The 18,767-nt window shown below is 38.6% G+C and overlaps 1 protein-coding gene across 4 annotated transcripts in view; it reads right to left on the bottom strand.

The window, feature by feature from the left end:
- Positions 1-18,767, bottom strand: part of LOC102298669 (receptor tyrosine-protein kinase erbB-4) — a 116,295-nt gene that overhangs the window by 60,529 nt on the left and 36,999 nt on the right. For all 4 annotated transcript variants that reach the window (XM_042226230.1, XM_042226229.1, XM_042226228.1 and 1 more), the window contains exons 11-15: positions 18,586-18,679; positions 11,576-11,730; positions 10,425-10,469; positions 6,005-6,137; positions 1,033-1,155 (exon numbers count right to left, since the gene is read on the bottom strand). In XM_042226230.1, coding sequence (XP_042082164.1) covers positions 1,033-1,155; positions 6,005-6,137; positions 10,425-10,469; positions 11,576-11,730; positions 18,586-18,679 — 550 coding nt within the window. The remainder of the gene's footprint in view (positions 1-1,032; positions 1,156-6,004; positions 6,138-10,424; positions 10,470-11,575; positions 11,731-18,585; positions 18,680-18,767) is intronic.

The raw sequence follows: 18,767 nt of genomic DNA, 5'->3' as shown, positions 1-18,767 counted from the left end.
CCCCCGCGACCCGACCTCGGATAAGCGGATGAAGATGGATGGATGGACAATGTATACCATATACTTGCCTAGCCATCCATCACTATGCTACACCACTAATACAGACCTACACACACCTTTCTTAATTTATTTAATTACTTGTGATCTATGAGCGGGTTGCAACACATGAACTGCACATTGTGACAGAACATGTGACAGAAGAATCTATAGCTCCAAGTTGTTCTCTTAATGGTGAAATGCTGAGTTGAGCCAGTTAAGCATATTGCCACCAACTATGGATATGGGTCAAATCAAGGAACAGCATGTGGCCTTAGTTTTATTAAACATAAAACTAAATATTGCTACACTTTAATTAACTAACTGTGTTTTAGCTGTATGAGCCATCCTATAAAGCACTCAGTTTACAAGTTGGTCTAAATGCTGAACCTATGAACTCTCAGCTATGGAGATTAGGTACAAGTCTGATGTCTTCTGGCTGTAAAAGACCTGTCAGGGTTCTATAGCTCACCTATAAGACTTGAAACTGACTATACAGCATATCCTTACAAGTCTAGAAGTGCCTTGAAATTTCCCAGGAGAGCATGCAAGACCTTGCTTTGAAAAAGGACATACACTGATGCCACATACCTCTGGCCTAAAAAAAAGGTGCTACAATGAGAATGGGTGGACACAAAAAAAGACGAATTATAATTTCAGTGAGAGAAAGTCTGCTCTTTCTAATTTCAGATTTTTTTTTCCAACTTCTACCCAACCCTTCATTGCTCTTATGGTGACCTCAGCTACCTCTTATTTCACTGTCACCCCAGGGGTCTCAGTGTCTGCTATTACTTATTCTTTTCATCTCCCGCCTCCAGCCTTCCATCTCATTTCCTGTCATTAATGATCCTGCAATGTCCCTCTTGTCTTTTTCTCATGAAGTGAGAATGTGAACACAATGTGACATCATGGTCTCACTTTTAGTAGAGGAGCAGTTAAGTATTTGAAGCTAAAATGCAAATAGTCACCATTAATTCACATTTGATTGTATTTTACCTTGTAAACAGTTCCAAAAGCTCCGGAGCCGAGGATCTTGACTCTTTTGAGTTCTGTTTCTTTCAGGATGCGAAGCTGGGCTTGATTGGGTGCCGTTCCACTGGGTGTTAAAGGTTCCACCAACTAAGAATGCAATAAATAAGTCAGTGAGTGCTGGAAGACAAGTCTAGAATCTACATAACAAAAGATACTAACATCAATTCATGATACTTTAAATTAAAACATCACAACTTATCACAGGATTAGTCCAATTGCTTGTTGCTGAGCAATTAAATGCAATTTAGCTTCTCAGGATCTCAGGAACACACTTCCATATTAGAAAAAAACAAAACAAATAAAACCCCAAAATAAAACACACCTTTCTTCCATGCAAAATCCTTCTTTAGAGGATAGGACAGTTTCTAAAAGCTGTGACCCAAATTCCAGGAAGTCAGGTAGTGAAACAGGTTGTACAATAACAATGAAACTGAAATTATGCAACATTTACTCTTAAGGAAGGTTCCAGTGGGTAAGAAAAGTACACACACACGCTGGGTGGGTGGACAAGCAACATGAACACCCAAGTTTGTGACACTGATAACTCAAGAACGAAGCAATGTAGGACTTTCAAATTTATACTACAGGTGTTTCTACTAAAAATCTCAGATGAGTTTGAATCTCAGGGTTAGAGGTCAAATTTTCTGAAAAACTTGTGACATTGGAGTTTCAAATTGATACCATAGGTGTATCAAGACAGCTGGTTGTAGTTACGTTTATTGCCCCTGCACTTGTGGTTACAGTAGGGTTGTAATGGAATTTTTTTCCAGGAAGATAAATCTAGACTATAATGAACCATTATTATGACATTCTCTACGGTAAAAGGAAGTGAAAGCGATACTACATGGGAACAGAAGAGAGTGATGGAGAAAGGTGGATGAAAACAGAGAAAGACTGGGGGAGACAGATAATTGAGGCAGCTGAACGGGAGTTGAAATTTTTGTTGTCTCATTACTGCTCAAGTGGAGGAACAAACAGATGAAATAGTAGGAGAAGCAGAAAGATTATATCCGAGGAGGGAGGAAGGAAGATGTGGAGCGGGAAAGGAACTGTAGCAGAAACAACAACAAGACAGCGATGGAGAAGCGAGCTGCTGAATTAGTCAGAGGATGCAAAAGCATAAGTGAGGGAGCAATATAAGGAGAATTAAAGGAGAGGGCGGAAGATTAGAGAGGGAGAGAGGACAGAGAGAGCCTAACAGACAGAGTGTAAATCAGCCTGGCTGTGCTTGGCAGCTTCTGTCCCTCTGGCTTATGGTTACCATTTGATTAAAAACAATAGCCATTCTTCATTTAAATGGAATAACAAATCAGCTTCTGCAGGGTGGAAACAAGTAGGCTGGGGGGCCACAAACACACCCAGGACAATACAGACATCTTTAAAATGATCTAACCGTACACACACAAAGGCAAAGCTCTATGCTATTTCCACTGTGCTGGGAGCTGTCCAGCATTAGTGGTGCTGAAGATGTTGAGGCTGTGTAGCAGCCGAACAGCAGCAAATGTAGCTATCCACCTTCTCTCTCTACACTGCATTTCTGAAACTGAAGCAAGTGCTGCCTGAAATATACTGATCAAAATATTAACACCACATATCAGATCTTGATGAATGAAATATTTAAGTTAACATACACTATATGTGCAAAAATACTGAGTCACCTACACATTACATCTACTGGAGGACCAAGGTCCATGGAAACCATGCCATGGAGCTCTCGGTGCACGGTGTTTGTGTTGATGTTATTTGCCACTGTGCAATTATTGAATCATCAGAGCTATGGCAACCTTTACACACAACACACCTCAGCACTCAGCGACCCTTCTCTGTAACTTTATGTGGTCTTCAATTTTGTGGTTGAGTTGCTGCAGTTCCTAAATGCTTCCACGCTAAAATAATTCCACTAACAGGTGATTGTGGAATATCTAAGAGCAAAAAGAATTTTGTGAATTGTCTTATTGTAACAAAGGGATCCTGCCGCAATATTGCACTCAAATTCAGTAAGTAAAATAATGTAATTTGTTGAAAACAACGGTTAGTGGAATCTAAAGTGCAATTCAAAATCATACCAAAAATCTAAATTAAATTGCTCAAGTGTTGCTTCATTGTTTTAAGCAGTTTATATGTTGCTATTCTATTAAAGTGGTGAGCTGGGCAAAATGACATTAAAACCATTAGACAAACATTTCACGTGCAGACTGATCTGATTAGATTTATAGTCCATCAACATTTTCTTTTAACAAGTCTAAAATTATTTGTTATATAGTGATAGGATCAGGGCGGAACTGTCATGGTCTGCGAGGGCAGACAGTGTGGAGTGAGTTGAGGACCCAAGAGCAGACAGAGGCGAGGAGACGAAACTGAACTTAACAAAAAGCGAGCCTTTATTTAGGGCTGAAAACTCACGGAAAAAACAACAACAAAGTAACTGAGGGAAAACCTGAACATAGACTAGGAAACTATGACTCTTACTGAGAATTTAGACTATGACTAAACAATATACAAACTATGGCTGGGAAACTATGACAAGGGGTAGGGGAGATAACACAGACGACGCGACGACGAACAAAGGAAGACTGAGGACTTAAATAAACACATAAGGTGATCAGGGGAAGTGGAGACACATGAGAACACAGCTGACTAGAATGAAACATAATGACAATACAGAGGAGAGTAACACTAACTACAATGAACAAAGAACACCAGACTCTTCCAAAATAAAACAGGAAACATGGAGACATAGACATGAACTTAACATAACCGCATAGACAAGAAACATGACACGTAGACGCAGGAACCAGGGAGAATAAGTACAGGGGGAGATGACAGAAACAACTAAAAAATAAGGACTAACAAGCAACCTAGAAAGTAACTGGATTGAAAATGAATACAAAAATACCTAAAACTCAAACACGGGGTCACACAACCCAGTACCGTGACAGAAACTGATGCGCAGTGCCTGAAAACTAACTAGTTTCAGACTTTATTTTAAGCAAATGACTATTAATCAATGAACCTGCAATATAAGACTTTCCCTGCAATTACATAAAATGCATAATTTAATGTAAATACTAAAAATTAAGGAAAAATTATCTTTTTTTTCTTTTGCAGCCCAGAAACAAATGAAGACAGGATGGTTTCAAAGACAAAAAAAGATTTCCCATTTCCTTCTCTGCTCCTCTACTTTTGGAGCATCTAATACAATTATTGGGCCATAAATACAGTATTTTTTATTAAATAAATGACATGTAACAAGAAAGGCTCTGTAATATATTAAAATAGTGCCTGAATTTATGTATGACTACTAAAAAGAGACTAATGTAAGTACTCAAGAAATAGTGGCAGTTTAAGGGTGGCCCATATATGAACGGGTATAAAAGAAGTATAATAATTTATCATCTTAATGCTATTATTTTTTTCAAGACTCTTCACTGATACTTGTGCCCTGAATAGAGAGAAAGCACTGAAATGAGACCTTATTCTCAGTGTGGACACATAAGTACATTAGATGAAGTACTCTTCTGGGTTTTTTTAGATAAAGAAAGAGTACTTTTGCCTCTTCTAATGGTATACTCCCTTAGCTCTTCCTAAAAGAAGTGCCCCTATAATGCACTGTAGGATATTCAAACCCGAGTCGTCAGAGTTTCTAAAACTTTCTACAGTTCTGCAATAGTTATTTAGAATCCACCAGTCAGTCTCTATTTTATTTCTTTTTGCTTTTTTCAGTCTTGTTTTTCTCATATTTTGCACAAGCATAAGCCTGCAAGCACATACAGAGGAAAACGTCACATCCATATATATTTCCTATGTCTACGCATTTTGACATAACAAAGTAATGTCATGAACTGCATTGTAGTAACAACGGTGGCATTATGAAGGCTTTCTTTAAAACACAACAAAACACTTTTATTGCACAAAATGACACATTGTACATGTGTGTTCATTATGATGGAGACATTTGTTAGATAGGTTTATAGTCTTAAATGGTAATTATGTGACAATTTATCTTAGGCCATATTAAAAGTATTCCAAAAGTAATGTAACAAATTATTTTCTCTGGAGACTAATTAAGTAACATAGTGCATTACATTTTTTAAAATAATGAGCAATGTGTAATACGTTTCAAAAGCAAAACAAATATCTTGTGATTTCACAAAAGACCATTTTCATTCATTTGCTCTGTGATTGTGAATTAATGAGTCTGAGAGGAGGAAACAAACTAACTAATGAACCAAACACTGGTACGTAAGAGGCAAAATTCCAATCAACTTTGAAATGAATGAATACATTTACAAGGAAAATCGACGCATTTTAATAAATAATGGCCTACATTTCCAAAATTAAATACAACAAGCTCACTATAGTGAAAGGTGTAGCAGTAGGGGTGATGTAGACAGCAATAAACTTTCATTTGTCTACTTTGCACTTCCTGGTGAACAAAGATATATCCATACTTCTTTATTTATTGACATTTGTTGTTTTCTTCTGAATAGGACATTTTACTGTAACCTCTCCTCAAAGTCTGGAAGGATGGTTTGTGATAACGTGTTGATTTGGGGACAAAATCAGGTGTATTTATTTACTGATAAATCCAATTGCAATGTAGCCTGTAATTTGATTATGTAATCTTCTCCAGGCATAACAGTACCTTGGCATATTAGAGGGAAACAAATACGAGAAACAGAGCCAAGATTAAAGTAATAAATTTTACTTTTAGTTCTTTAAAACTATGGCAGAGTTATTTGCGCTAATGGGATCCAATTTTAGAGGCGTATACTATAAGATCTCTGTTGACACAAAACATTTAGCATAATTTGGGCCAAGGTAACTTAACCTATGTCCTTAGTTTCTGATTATCTTTCAGTGCAACAAACAGCATGCTCTTTCTCGCTGGAGCATCAGCTTTTTTTTTTAAAACTTAATCCACTTTCCTGTTTACCTCTGTCTCCAGGAAGCGGCGAAGGGCCCTCTTTTTCTTAATGTTCTTCCGTCGCACAGACACTGCTACACTGAGTACCATGATCACCACCATGAAGAGTCCTCCGATTACGCCTGCTGCAATCAGAGGGGTTCTGAAGAAAAGACATTGGAGAAGGAAAGGGAAGAAAATACATAAAGAACAAAGGGCATGCAATGAAATTACAGAAAAGGGTATCAGTATAGAAGATCACACACAAGCACAAACTAAACTAAAAATACATCAAGCAAACATCGGGCTAATACAAGCACAAAGATTAACACACATAACATGTTTCTACAATATATATCCATGTGGCCGATCCCTTAAAAACCTCTTCACCTTCGGGTTTTGTGTATTTTCCCACTAAGCTTCATGTGGTAACAAATATCCCTCCATGCCCTCTCATTAAAATCGGGGCTGAGATCAAAAACATGGAAATAATCTTCAAAGAGAATCCTCAGAACCACGCTGATGCTGTCACTTGAAATGAAGAATCTCAATATTTTTACTGATATGCACCTCAAACTGTCCGAGTTGGCTTTCTGATATACTCGGCCATGGCTGGTTTATTTGATCTATCGGAAGAACCGTTCATAATCAAAATAAGGATGTTATTCGGGGTTGTATATTATGGACTTCAAGGATACACCTCTATAAAATGATATCACATTCAGCCCTGTTCATGGGAAATGAAGAATGCTTTATCTCTCTGTCATCACAGTCTGTGGCTGCACAGGGGAAATCTCTATACATGTGATGGTTAAAAGAAAGGGGGTCTAACCAATGAAGACACGCGGGCACTATTACCTTACTTTAGATAGAGACAGGTGTCAAATTAAAGGGAAAAAAGCAGAAAAGGTGCAACACATTATTGTATAGTTATGCAATTATTATCCTAGCATGCTCCACTGAATTTCTAAAAATGTTGAGCAGGCACAATTGATTCAGATTTTGTAAAAAGATTGCAAGTGACTTTCAAGGAGGGTTTAATGTTTCAGTCCCATAGACTTCATTATTCATAAGTGCTTCAATAGCACAGTGACTAAATTACAGATTGTTACATTTGTATTTAGAGCTATCAAAAAGACACAAGTACATAACTAGGGTCAGAAATTATGGTTGTACCCATTTAGTGACTCTGATGTTTGGGCATTAGTGCAGTATGCAAGAGTCACTCTTCTTATGGTGACTGAAAGTTTCAATACAAGATGTAATAAGACCATAACCACTGCTGTGCACCAAAAGAATGGCACAGCCTGAACATTTCATCGCTGCAATGACCGAGTGTAGTGGCTATGCTGTGATCGGGGCTTTTTCTGGTGTCTATTTATCGTCTTAGCACTATCACTGAATCACAATTAACTTGAGTCAACTTGATGAACTTTATCCTATGATTTGTGACTGGAGCTGTTGTGGTGGCATCACACTATATGTTATCCTAGTCTTAATTTTACCCCAATCTGTGTCTTGGAACCAACAGTGAAGGAGAAAAAAAATACTCTAGATATATAAAAACTGTGGTTCTTTAGATTGTCCACTAAAGACTTTGGATAATTATAAAATGCCCTGGTGACGCCATGGCATCATCACAATTCTTTGGTGAAACAGCTTGATCGTTGCCAACATACACAGGTTTGTTTCTCGGAAAGAAGAGATTGAGGCCATTTTAAAATCCATTTTAAAATTGCTCTGAAGCTACAACCAGGTGATGTTTACCTTATTTTTGAGGCTTACTAATATCTGCAGATGCAACACACTTACTTTATTATTTACATGTGATATGTACATACAAAGATAGCAACACTGGTTTCTTGCTGCCACAATGAAATGATTAGGCAGCTAGTAAATTCAGTGCACCCGGGGGTGAAATGCACCAGCATATAATGCCTGTGAAGCCCTGCACTGCTTCTACAATCTGGGTTTTATATGGATTAAACAAATGAGATATGGTATAACGAGATGATTAGTGAGCTTTAGAGGTGCTGGTAGACTATTTTGGAAAATAACCTAGACTAATTGTTCTCCCCATTTCTCATCTTTATGCTGTTATCTGTCTCTTGGTGTTACCTCCATATTTAATGGGCAGTTATGAAAGTGGTATCGATCTTCTCATCTAACTCTCAGCTAGACAGCAATGGTTTTTTTGTGTTTTTCTCCACAAAATATCAATAAAGTTCTTAAACAGAAAAGTTTAAGAGAGAGTGGTAAATGTAAATATTATGTTTGATTTCATTAATTTACGCACTGCAGTTTCACTATGGATACATTTCAAAGCAGAGGAATGAAGCTAATTTGTGTGAAATGAAAGCCACACGGTTAATTTTGTGCACGTCTTATTGTTATAGAATGAAAAGAAAACTGATGGTGAAAGACACCGTCAGCATGGCACTGGCAGTAGCTACATGAGGGTTTTCTCACAATGACAAATGTCATTTGGCATCGGGATAAACAGCTAATGTGCAATTCATTCTGTACACTCAAATTTGGTGGCTTTTGCACACTCAGCAGAAACTTGATAGCACTGGGTTGAATCTCCTGCCCTCCTGATCTAGATTTGAAACATTTCGACAAAACGATGGAAACACTCCTCACAGATTTGACGTCAGCTATACATTCATGTATGCAAACATCCCAGTTCACTACAAAGGTGCTGTACTGGACTGAGATCTGGTGACTTCAAGGCCCTTTAAGAACTCACTGCTGTGTGTGGAGATGGTGTGAGCTTTGTGGCATGGTCTGCTGCTTTCTGCTTGAAGCAGCTATTGGAAGATGCATGTTCTATGGTCATAAAGGGATGGACATGAAAACAATACTCAGATAGGTTGTGGTGTTTAAATGATGCTCATTTGGCACTAAGGACCCTGAAGTGTGGGCTCCTTATCCCCCATCAAATTACACCACCACCAGCAGCCAGAACTGTTAATAAAAGGCTGGATGGATCCATGTTTTCAGTTTTTTTTGAATATTGCCGCAGAAATCAAAATTCATCAAACCGGGAAAGATTTTTTCCTTCTATTGTATGATTTTATTGAGCCAATGCAACATGTAGTCTCACCTATTTGCTCTTAGCTGACAGGAGTGACACCTGGTCAGGGCTTCTGCTGCTCTAGCCAATGTGCTTCAAGGTTTGACGTGCTGTGCATTTGTAATGGCTCTTCTGCATACCACAGATGTAACAAATGGTTATTTGACTTACTCTTGCCTTTTTGTCAGTTTGAAAAAGTATAGTTATTTTCCTCTAACTTCTGGCATCAACAAGGCATTTCACCCAGAGAACTGCTGCATATTTTTTTTTCTTTTTCTTTTTTTTTCTCCATAAACCCTAGAGATGGCTATGTGGGAAAATCCCAGTAGATCAGCAATTTCTGAAATACTGCCATTAGAAGATTTTGTGTAAAAAAAAAAAAAGAAAAGAAAAAGGCTTTGTGTAATGACATGACACTTTCAGCTATGCTCAAAAATGACACATCTAACAGTTAACAGATTTACTACTTGTGTGACACATCAGAGCAGGCAACTAGACCTGATAGCTGTGGCTACAGCTACATCCTGGCCAGAGCTATCAGAGATCTGATAAAAGCTGATCTCTTCACAAGGTCGGCTGATAGTTACTTTCAGCCATCTGCTGCAGTCCCCATTCATCCTACTGGCAGTTTCCCAAATATTATTTCAGAAGCACACTTGTAGATTTAGTCTTTTGAAGGATATGACTTGTTTTTTTTTTGAGCTACAGTAGAAGCTTCAAGATACTGAGTACTGATTGGTCAGTATCAGGCGGAATATACAGTAAATGCCTTTACAGTGATTATCTCTATGTGAATGTACGCTGTGCTGCAAGACGGTAAAAGCTTCTTTCGTTTCACTTTTTTTGACACCCACTTTGATAGTCATCTCATTACATTTACCTTTTACCTGAAATTCGTATATAGTATTCTTTTTGATGTGCTGGAAATCTCCATTGCAAAATAGTGAACTGCAGGCTGTTCCTCTTGCCTACCAGCCTCTTTTTTAATCATCCCTCAAAACGCCACGCAACAATTTTTAGCACCACTTGATTCCAAACTGCTTCACTTATGAAGTCTTGAATCTATTTGCTGCAAACTATGAGCAGCATTTTCTTGCCTTTTCTCCCCCCAGCTTCAGAACAAATGCTAAAGCACAATCAATTTATCAACAAACAGGCACACACACACATGTGCGCACACACAGACACGCACACATAACCGTGCACAGAGAAGCATTAAGGACCTCACAGGGATTTGGGGCCTTAGAGCTATCCATTAATCAGAGACTTTGCTTACTGTACGGTTCTTCTATGTGTGTGCGTGTGTGTACTTCTGTTTAAGTGCGTTTGTACGTAAGCACATAATAGAGGGATCCAAGAAAAGGAATTTTGTACCTGTCCATCCAGCCGATGCAGTCTTGAAGTCTCGGTCCAATGCACCTTAGTAAATAAATACAGGACAAATGCTGTATTTTATCCTATTCAAACATTAATATCGCATATATAAAAATGTTACCATAACACACAGGCAGCCAAAATTAGCCAGAAAGTGTTGACCGTCAGAGATGTTTTTGCTTGCTCATTGTAGAGCAGATGTCAACACAACAACGATACCTTTTATATGATTAATGCGTTTTGCCTTAAGTGTGGCACAAATGTGAATAAAAGCCTTGTTGGCTACCATTTTTAGCCTTGGTTTAGAACTCACTAAGAGTTTACTTTTAGAGTGACAGATTACAAAGTTATACTGACTTCTAATGAAAACTAACCAAATCTGTTGGACGTTTCACCAGTCGCCTTGTGTTAATCTTTCAGTGGCATCACACGTCACATATACTGTCTCTGAAATTTAGTAGCTCTTTTGAATGTTTGGAAGCCTCCAGCTCTGTCTCTTTCCCACTCAGAATATATATCCCTCCCCCTCGATCAGCTTGTTGGGTTTTTTGCTGCTCTGAGAGGCGGCCCTGCTTATGAAGCTGTACCTGTGACAGTGTCAGCCTGGTGTTTTCCATTTACGACAACATTGTTATGCTTAAGTGAGCTGGATGCTGTCACTCACAAGAGGAGAAATAACACACAGGGAAGTGACATAAACTCCCGGTGGAATTAAATACAAAATGATGTCTTTCCAAACCTTGTTGAATATTACATTGAGCGATCAGTGGCTAGTGAGCAGTGGAGAGTGGCAGGGTATTAACTACCCTTACTTTCATTCTTTTTTCTCTTCAGGTTCATTTTCTGCTTCACTTCTCTATTTATCTCACATGTCTTGCAAGACGTTCGGACTATAATTTTATGATTGCAGACTATGGCTGGCGAGAGCTTTGCGAGCACGTGCTTTTCAACCGCTAAATATATGAAGGTCAAATTTCGCTTGCAATATGAGCATGAGAAAACATAGCATGAATATTCTGTTAGTAACTAGTCACTTTGGTAAAATAAATAAAACAGTGATGTAGCAACTGCTTGCGGGGCAAATGGTGTGCAAATCCACTTCTTGTGACGACGTTACATCTCGAACTTGTCCTTTTCCTGTCTGCACTTACCCTTGGGTGCAGTTAGCATGGCAGGGGTGGCATTCGTTGTTGGCTTCAGCGTACTTGAAGATGAAGCTGTTGGCACCTTGCAGGCCATCGGGACACTTTTCCACACAGTTTGGACCGTCTTTGAAATGAAGGCATTTCACACAATGCTCTGGGCCCTTCGTAAAAAGAAAAAAAAAAAGGATTTTTATTGATTTATTTTTTGTTTGTTTAATTGTGAAAACCTTATTTTCCTACATGAAAACTTACCATATATGTACCATAACTTGTTGTAAACTGATTTTGTCACATGTGCTAGATTTGTAAAATGAGAGTATGATTAGTTTTATCGCTGGTAAGTCTGACTCCCTCTTGACAGCTTTTTATCACTTGGTAAGGTGTCAGTTTCAGTGTCAGCATCCTTTGCTGGAAGTATAGACTGTTGATTTTTCTGATATCATTAAACAAATAGGAAGGACAAATCTGTCAGGTTGAACAAACTGTGGGTTATTGTTAGTTACTTATGATTTTTCTTTTAAATCTGTGAAGCAGTGGAAGCTTAAGAGTGAAAACGCGATAACAAGCGGCAAAAGACAGAAGGTGGAACTGGTGGAGTGGAGGAGAGATGAGAAAAAAAAAAAAAGGAAGTGCTGTGGAGTAATAAGCGGAGGAGAGAGACTGGACATGGACATTCAGATTTACAGAGAGAGTAAGGGTGAACAAGATATAGTGAGAGAGAGAGAGAGAGAACTGGGAGCAGAGGAAGAAAGCATACGAGCATCATAAAGCTGTGTGAGCAGAGCAGGCAGATAATAACCATCGCTCACAGCACACACAATGACCATAACAATCCGCCTAGAACAGGATTTATGGAGCTAATATAGGCGAAGGAGGGGGTAGGAAGGGAGAGGAAGAGAGGTGAAAGAATCTCACAGACGGGCCTCGAAACATCAGCAGGCCTAAAGAACATCGTACTTACAGACTATATACATACATAAGTACAAATGGTTGGAAAGCGAACAAACCGCCATAGCTTTGAGTCACATAAGCAACACTGATTTCTTACTTGTATATACACAATAAATAACAAAAAATGACCCACAGACACATAATTCTATGTGCCAACTTCAACAATAAAATCCATCCCAACTGAACTGCTTAAGGACTCTTTGCAACACAAATTAAAGTTAGTCATGAAGTTACACAGGTTGAAACTTTGCTCCACAGAAAACAATGCATTTCCAATGCATTGCTATACAGATGACATCAAGTATATTTATGACACTGACAGGGCACGCTAACATTTCTCTCATTTAAACTGATCTCCACTGGATCCTTTAAAATCTTCCCTTTCCCTGGCCTCAAAGTCCAGGCTCCATCATATCTTAATGACCTCATAGTGCAACACCCAAAAAGAGCACTTCACTCACAGAATGAAGGCTTAGTTGTAGTTCCAAGAGTTACCAAAAAGTACATCTAGAGGCAGAACATTCAGCTACAGCGTGCATGAAGGCAGACTCTCACCATTTTTTGGATTAAGCTCGAAACTTTCCTTATTGAGGAAGTTTTAAGTTAGGGTTCTTGCCTTTGAACCATCCTTTAGTTATGCTGCTGTAAGCTACAGGCTGCTAGAGGACCTCCAATGATTACCTGAGCACCTGCCATCTACTCTTGTCTCTATAACTGCCCATGCATTTGTACGCTACTATTGCATGTCATTAACTTGGTGGCTTTTCCCTTTTGTAGTGTGTGTTCTTTTTTCCCTTCGTCTTCATTTTCTTCCAAAGTTAATTTCCTGAGCTTCATATTCCTGACCTGTTGTTTCAGGCTCCACTAATCCGCCAAATGTTTATTATTATATTGTTTGTTCTTAATTGTTTCTCTATGCTCTTCTTTTCTCTATTGCTTTTCCCTCAACCTAGCAGTTAGAGGCAGATGGCTACCCTTCTTCAGTCTGAATGTGTTAGAGGTTTCCTCTTCTTAAAAGTTTTTTTTTCTTTTTTGCTCCCACTGTCACAAAAAGAAATCGCTGGCTTTCACAGTATAATATTGTGAGATGTTTATCTTACAATGTCTGGCATAAAACTACACTGAACTGAATATTGTGCACGACAAATGCAGCTGAGAAAGAAAGACACATAAAAATCTATTTTCTTAGGAAAAGCCATATCTTTCCTTCTGTCTCTATGTGTATTGTTGCTTTGTCAGTCAAATCAAAACAAGAAGTAGTGTTTTGCATAGACTTTATATGGATGCCTATGTACTAATGCCTCTGCATGTGCTCTTTATAGCTTCTGTGTGTGCGAAAATGTTCTCACCGTGAGTATAATTATGCAAAGTGAAAGTCTTGCTGCTCTCGCTGGCTTTAGCGTTGAGCTTGGCACTTTGATTTTCTGAGTGTCTTCCCACCCGTGGATATTTGTATGTATGTGTGTATGCACTTGTGGCATCACATCAACAAGCTAAATTATGTGACAGAGCAAGCAAATGGTGTTTGGTCCAACGGGGTATTGGGGCAACTAAAGCTCCAACCTAAGCATCCTGCTGTAAATATAAATTAGTCTGCCAGCACAAAAGAACGTGTGTAATACTCTTACAGTATAAGTGTATGCCTATTTTTTCCATCACTAGACACATGAACTTCAGGAGACACTTAAAAAAAAAATCGATATTATGTACTATAACTATGCACATGTATATTTACTTGCTGTATGCTCAATCATTCAGGTAAGTAAATGCCAGAAAGTTGATTCTGTTCATCGTGACATAGTTTTCAGTGGGAGAAACGCTTCATCACTCATCCAAATGTCATGACCACTGATCAATGGCCATGAGCACTATTCACACAGAGTTGAGAAATGACTGCAACCAAAGCACCATGAGATGGTGAAAGAATCCCCTTTGACAATTTATATATTAATAATCATGAAACTGAACTCACGGCCCATTTTTAGTCAGTGGTGCTAGTTTTAGTCATCATGCAAATGTACTGTTTATAAGACTGAGGAAACTTGCAGTCAGTTGACAGTAAGGAAGTCACTTGAATGAGTGGCGTAACATTCCTTCCACTCACACTATTGTGTGTTAAGTTTATACTATGGTCAGTGTTGGGGAGTAACGGAATACATGTACCGCCGTTACGTATTTAAAATACAAAATATGAGTAACTGTATTCCGTTACAGTTACCGTTTAAAAAGGTGGTATTTAGAATACAGTTACTTTGTTGAAATAAATGGATTACACGGCGGTACTTCCCTGTTTCATATTGTCACAGGTCAGGACTGTTTGGGTTTTGTTTGACAGCTACGTTCTGTTGTTTCAGGTGGAAGCGTTATGGTTGCCATGGTTATAGGGTGACGCTCTCTCTCTCTCTGCGTGTTTCCTGGGTGAGAGAGCGCCTTTTTGTTGTTGTTGTTGTTGTGCTAAGCTAATAGGCAGAATGCTACAGGTATAGCTCTAAAGAATGTAGCCTCATGGGCAGTGTAGTCCGTGCTGCAGGGAGAATGGACTGCCATACCCGTTATGTGTCTGTGAGCGAGGGAGGGAGAAAAGGGAAAAGTACGAGCTGTCATCGAGCAGAAACAGGAGCTGGAAGCATGTAAATATAATAATAACCACTGCAGCCAAGAAGAATGCCTGACGAGCCCAGTTGTAAGTAAGCTATTAAGACTCGACTGTACACTGTGTTCGTGTTTTCCTCCGAAACAATAAGTTCCATTGGAGCAGTCTTTCAACACCTCTCTCTGTCTCTGGCTAACAAAGTTGACCCACACAACAAAGTAAAGCTATTTTTCGGCTACGAGCCCAACATGGAACCCACCATATTAGTCAGAGGTCCCTTTACTACGGTTCGGAGCCGTGGACCGTCAGTAACAGTAATAAATCACAGCAATAGTACATTCACGTAGTTGTAAACAGCATATATTAAATAATCCAAAGTATTCAGAATACGTTACTCTCATCGAGTAACGTAACGGAATACGTTACAGAATACATTTTGGGGCATGTATTCTGTAATCTGTAATGGAATACATTTTAAAAGTAACCTTCCCAACACTGACTATGGTCATAGATGGCTACTGCATAGTGTCAGAGAGAGGATGGGTATTTCAGACATTCAAGAATAAGAGTTAAGTTCAAAGTGCTGCAGAGAGTCATTTATAAGTTGATAATAGGATAATAAGTCCATCCATCCTTTTAACCACTTATCCAATTTAGGGTCATGGGGGCGCTGTAGCCTAAACCAGCTTTCACAGGGCAAGAGGCTCTGAAAGCTTCTAACTGGTCCGCTTCACTCCATCACTCTTCTCAGCGTATGACAAAGCTTTCCTAAACTGGCTGGGAGACATAATGTCTCCAGTGTTTCCTGGGTCTGCCTGAAATCTCCTTACAGTTGTATCTGATGTAAATACCTGGTATAGGAATTATTCAGAAGGTGCCCTAGTGAAATGGGCAACACCTCAGCTTGCTTCTTTAGATGTTGAAGAGTAGCTGCTGCACTTTCAGCTCCCCTCAAATGGTTGAGCTCTGTGTTTTGTATCTAACGTAGAACCCAGATACCGTTTGGAAGTTCATATCTGCTGCTTGTTTCTGTAATTTTTGCTAACCAGCATCTGTTGCTAAAGTTGTGTACTGTATAGAAATGCAGAGTAAATCAACAGTCCACATCACTGCAGATGCTGCACCAATCCATCAGTAACATGGCCCTGAAAAACTTAAACTCCTCCATCTGAGGCAGCAAATAATTCCTAACCTGGAGTGGGAAGACCAGCGTTTTCCATCTTTATAATATATACAGTGAAGTTTGGATGCTGCTCACAGTTTATACTGTGTGCTTCTTCATCTGTTTGGCAGATTTGGAATTTACAAACACTAAACTTGTCCTCCTTTTTAAACTTACACTTACAAGAAATATGATGGGCTGTATTGGGCTTAAAAAGATCAGTTATGACAGGAAAAAAAACACTCTTGGATTTTCAGGTTATAAAATTATATTATTGGTTTATTTTCAGATCTATTTTCGAATGTGTATTTTAGCTTTGTGAGATTTTCAGTCTGACATCAACATGACTTTGGCTTAACTGCCTGTTGTAAAAATGAATGAATGTTCCACTCTTTGAATGATTTGAGCGTGTTTGTATATCTAATAAAAATCGTAAACACACTAGATCTACCATCAGCTCTTATTTGGTCCACGGAATAGCCTATAATTATGAATATTATGAGAAATTCAGTCTTTATACTTTAGACTGCATTAACTCCATTAGATCGCTCTCTGTAAACTGTAAGCAATTACTCTCTGTAGTTATAACATGATTGCTGTAATCCATTTGGATTCCCATGCTGCACATATGAGATCGACACACGCTCCAACAGGTTGAAGGATTATTCCAATCTTAGATCATTTCAGACGACCTTTATTTCGGACAATAAGAATGTGGCTCCTGCAGCTACTCATTTCACATCTGCTCTATTCAAGGAGTTCATGCATAATTGTTTTGAATGCAATATTTGTTCTCAAAAGTTGGACTGGAAAGGTCTTTGGGTGATTTTATTGTACTGAAACTGGGCTGGGGACTTTTGAGGCATGAAGTGGATAACCAAGAGAATGAAAACAACAAATCTACTTCAGCAACAGCATTTGAGCCAACAATAATTTATGTGTTCCTTTTTTTCCCCCTTCCAAACTATGTGAACCGGCTGGCTATCATCTAATGATTAAGGGCCAAATTTACTAAGTGGGGCAAATTAGTTTGAGGCCACAACTGCAAAAAAATATGTGGATAGTAGCAGAAAGTTACTAACAATGCCCTAATTTATAAACACAGATACATCCAATTAATTTCAATAGTGACCCGCATTCTACAGAGAGCAGCGCAAATTAGCGAGTCAACAACAAGCAGACCTGATGAGGGTAAGACTAATATACTAATCAAAATGATACACTGTAAGAGGGGCTGACAGGACAACACACAACATCCTGATTCGTCTCCAGGTTAATGAAGTTACTGTAACTATGCAACGCATGTAAACGTGTGCATTGCCAATAATTTTCTATGTTCCATGTGAAGCTAATTTCTATATCACACTTAAAATATATTGTAAAGAAATAAACCAAAATTCTGAACATCACCTGCTCTTAACCAGGTTACGTGTTCAGCATAAGTTACCGTAGTGATTTAGCCAGGTCTTGAATGGAGTCAAGTTTAGATTTCATACATGATCGGTCAATACTACGCTGGCTTCCAGTGCCAAAAACGTCTTCAAAAGGATTCAGCAAACAAATCTGTTTATTTCTGTTGTGTCTTATACACTTAATCACAAACAATATTGTTGTTTTTGTTGTGCGTGTCTGAGTTGGGATGGCAAGACGGGGGGTTGGAGGGGTTCCACACTTCTAAACTATAGTGATCAAGACTGTCAGACAGGGTGTGATGGGATACAAAAGACAGCACAAGGACCCGTTGGCTTACATCTGTCCCGAATCATCCATTTCTCTGAAACAGCAAGATAAGATTTTAAGAGAAAGAGCAGGGTCAGGGGACTGATGTGGCTGTGGGTGTTGTATTCGCAAGAGACAGAGAAATGAAGGTCAGGAATTTCACTCTCCCTTTTTTTAAATATTTTATTTGCAGCTGCTACCAAAAGAATCTTCCAATAATTTGATGTTTTCTTTTTTTTAAATAGTGCACAGTTACAGTTTGTTGGGAATACAAATACACTTCCTTATTCTGACCTTTTTATTTATTTGTTTAGTTATTATTTTATTACAACAACTACAACCTCCAATGTTTTTTTATGTTATCATGGTATCTGTCATGTTTTGGTTTGATTATACATCGTAGTAAAGTTCATTTTTCAAAAATACAATATTGTTACTGTCTTACTACTTATGATGCACAATATTCTCGTGCTCCTCAGAAGCATATTTGAATTGTTTAAACAGCCCTGTTCACTTTCTATATTAAGAATACATGTATGAACATAATGATTTGATCTGCCTTAAAATTGTTGTATGTAATAGAAAACTTACCGGCCCAAGACAGGTCAAAGAGTCACCGTCAGCTCTTTCACACTGGGCATCACACTCTACGCACACTGACCCATTGGCATATTCTCGAATATCCCTGACAGAAATGGAGAAAAGTGAGAGAAAGAGTCAGTCTGATGGATGACAAGAGAAAGACAAACATTAATTTGAAACAAGTTGGGGCC

The sequence above is a fragment of the Haplochromis burtoni genome, unplaced genomic scaffold, assembly GCF_018398535.1.
Source record: "Haplochromis burtoni strain Fernald_Lab_line unplaced genomic scaffold, NCSU_Asbu1 Contig_202, whole genome shotgun sequence".
In the NCBI taxonomy this organism is placed as follows: domain Eukaryota; kingdom Metazoa; phylum Chordata; class Actinopteri; order Cichliformes; family Cichlidae; genus Haplochromis; species Haplochromis burtoni.
The sequence above is the reverse complement of the archived record's forward strand: the minus strand, read 5'-3'. Positions and strand labels throughout refer to the sequence as shown.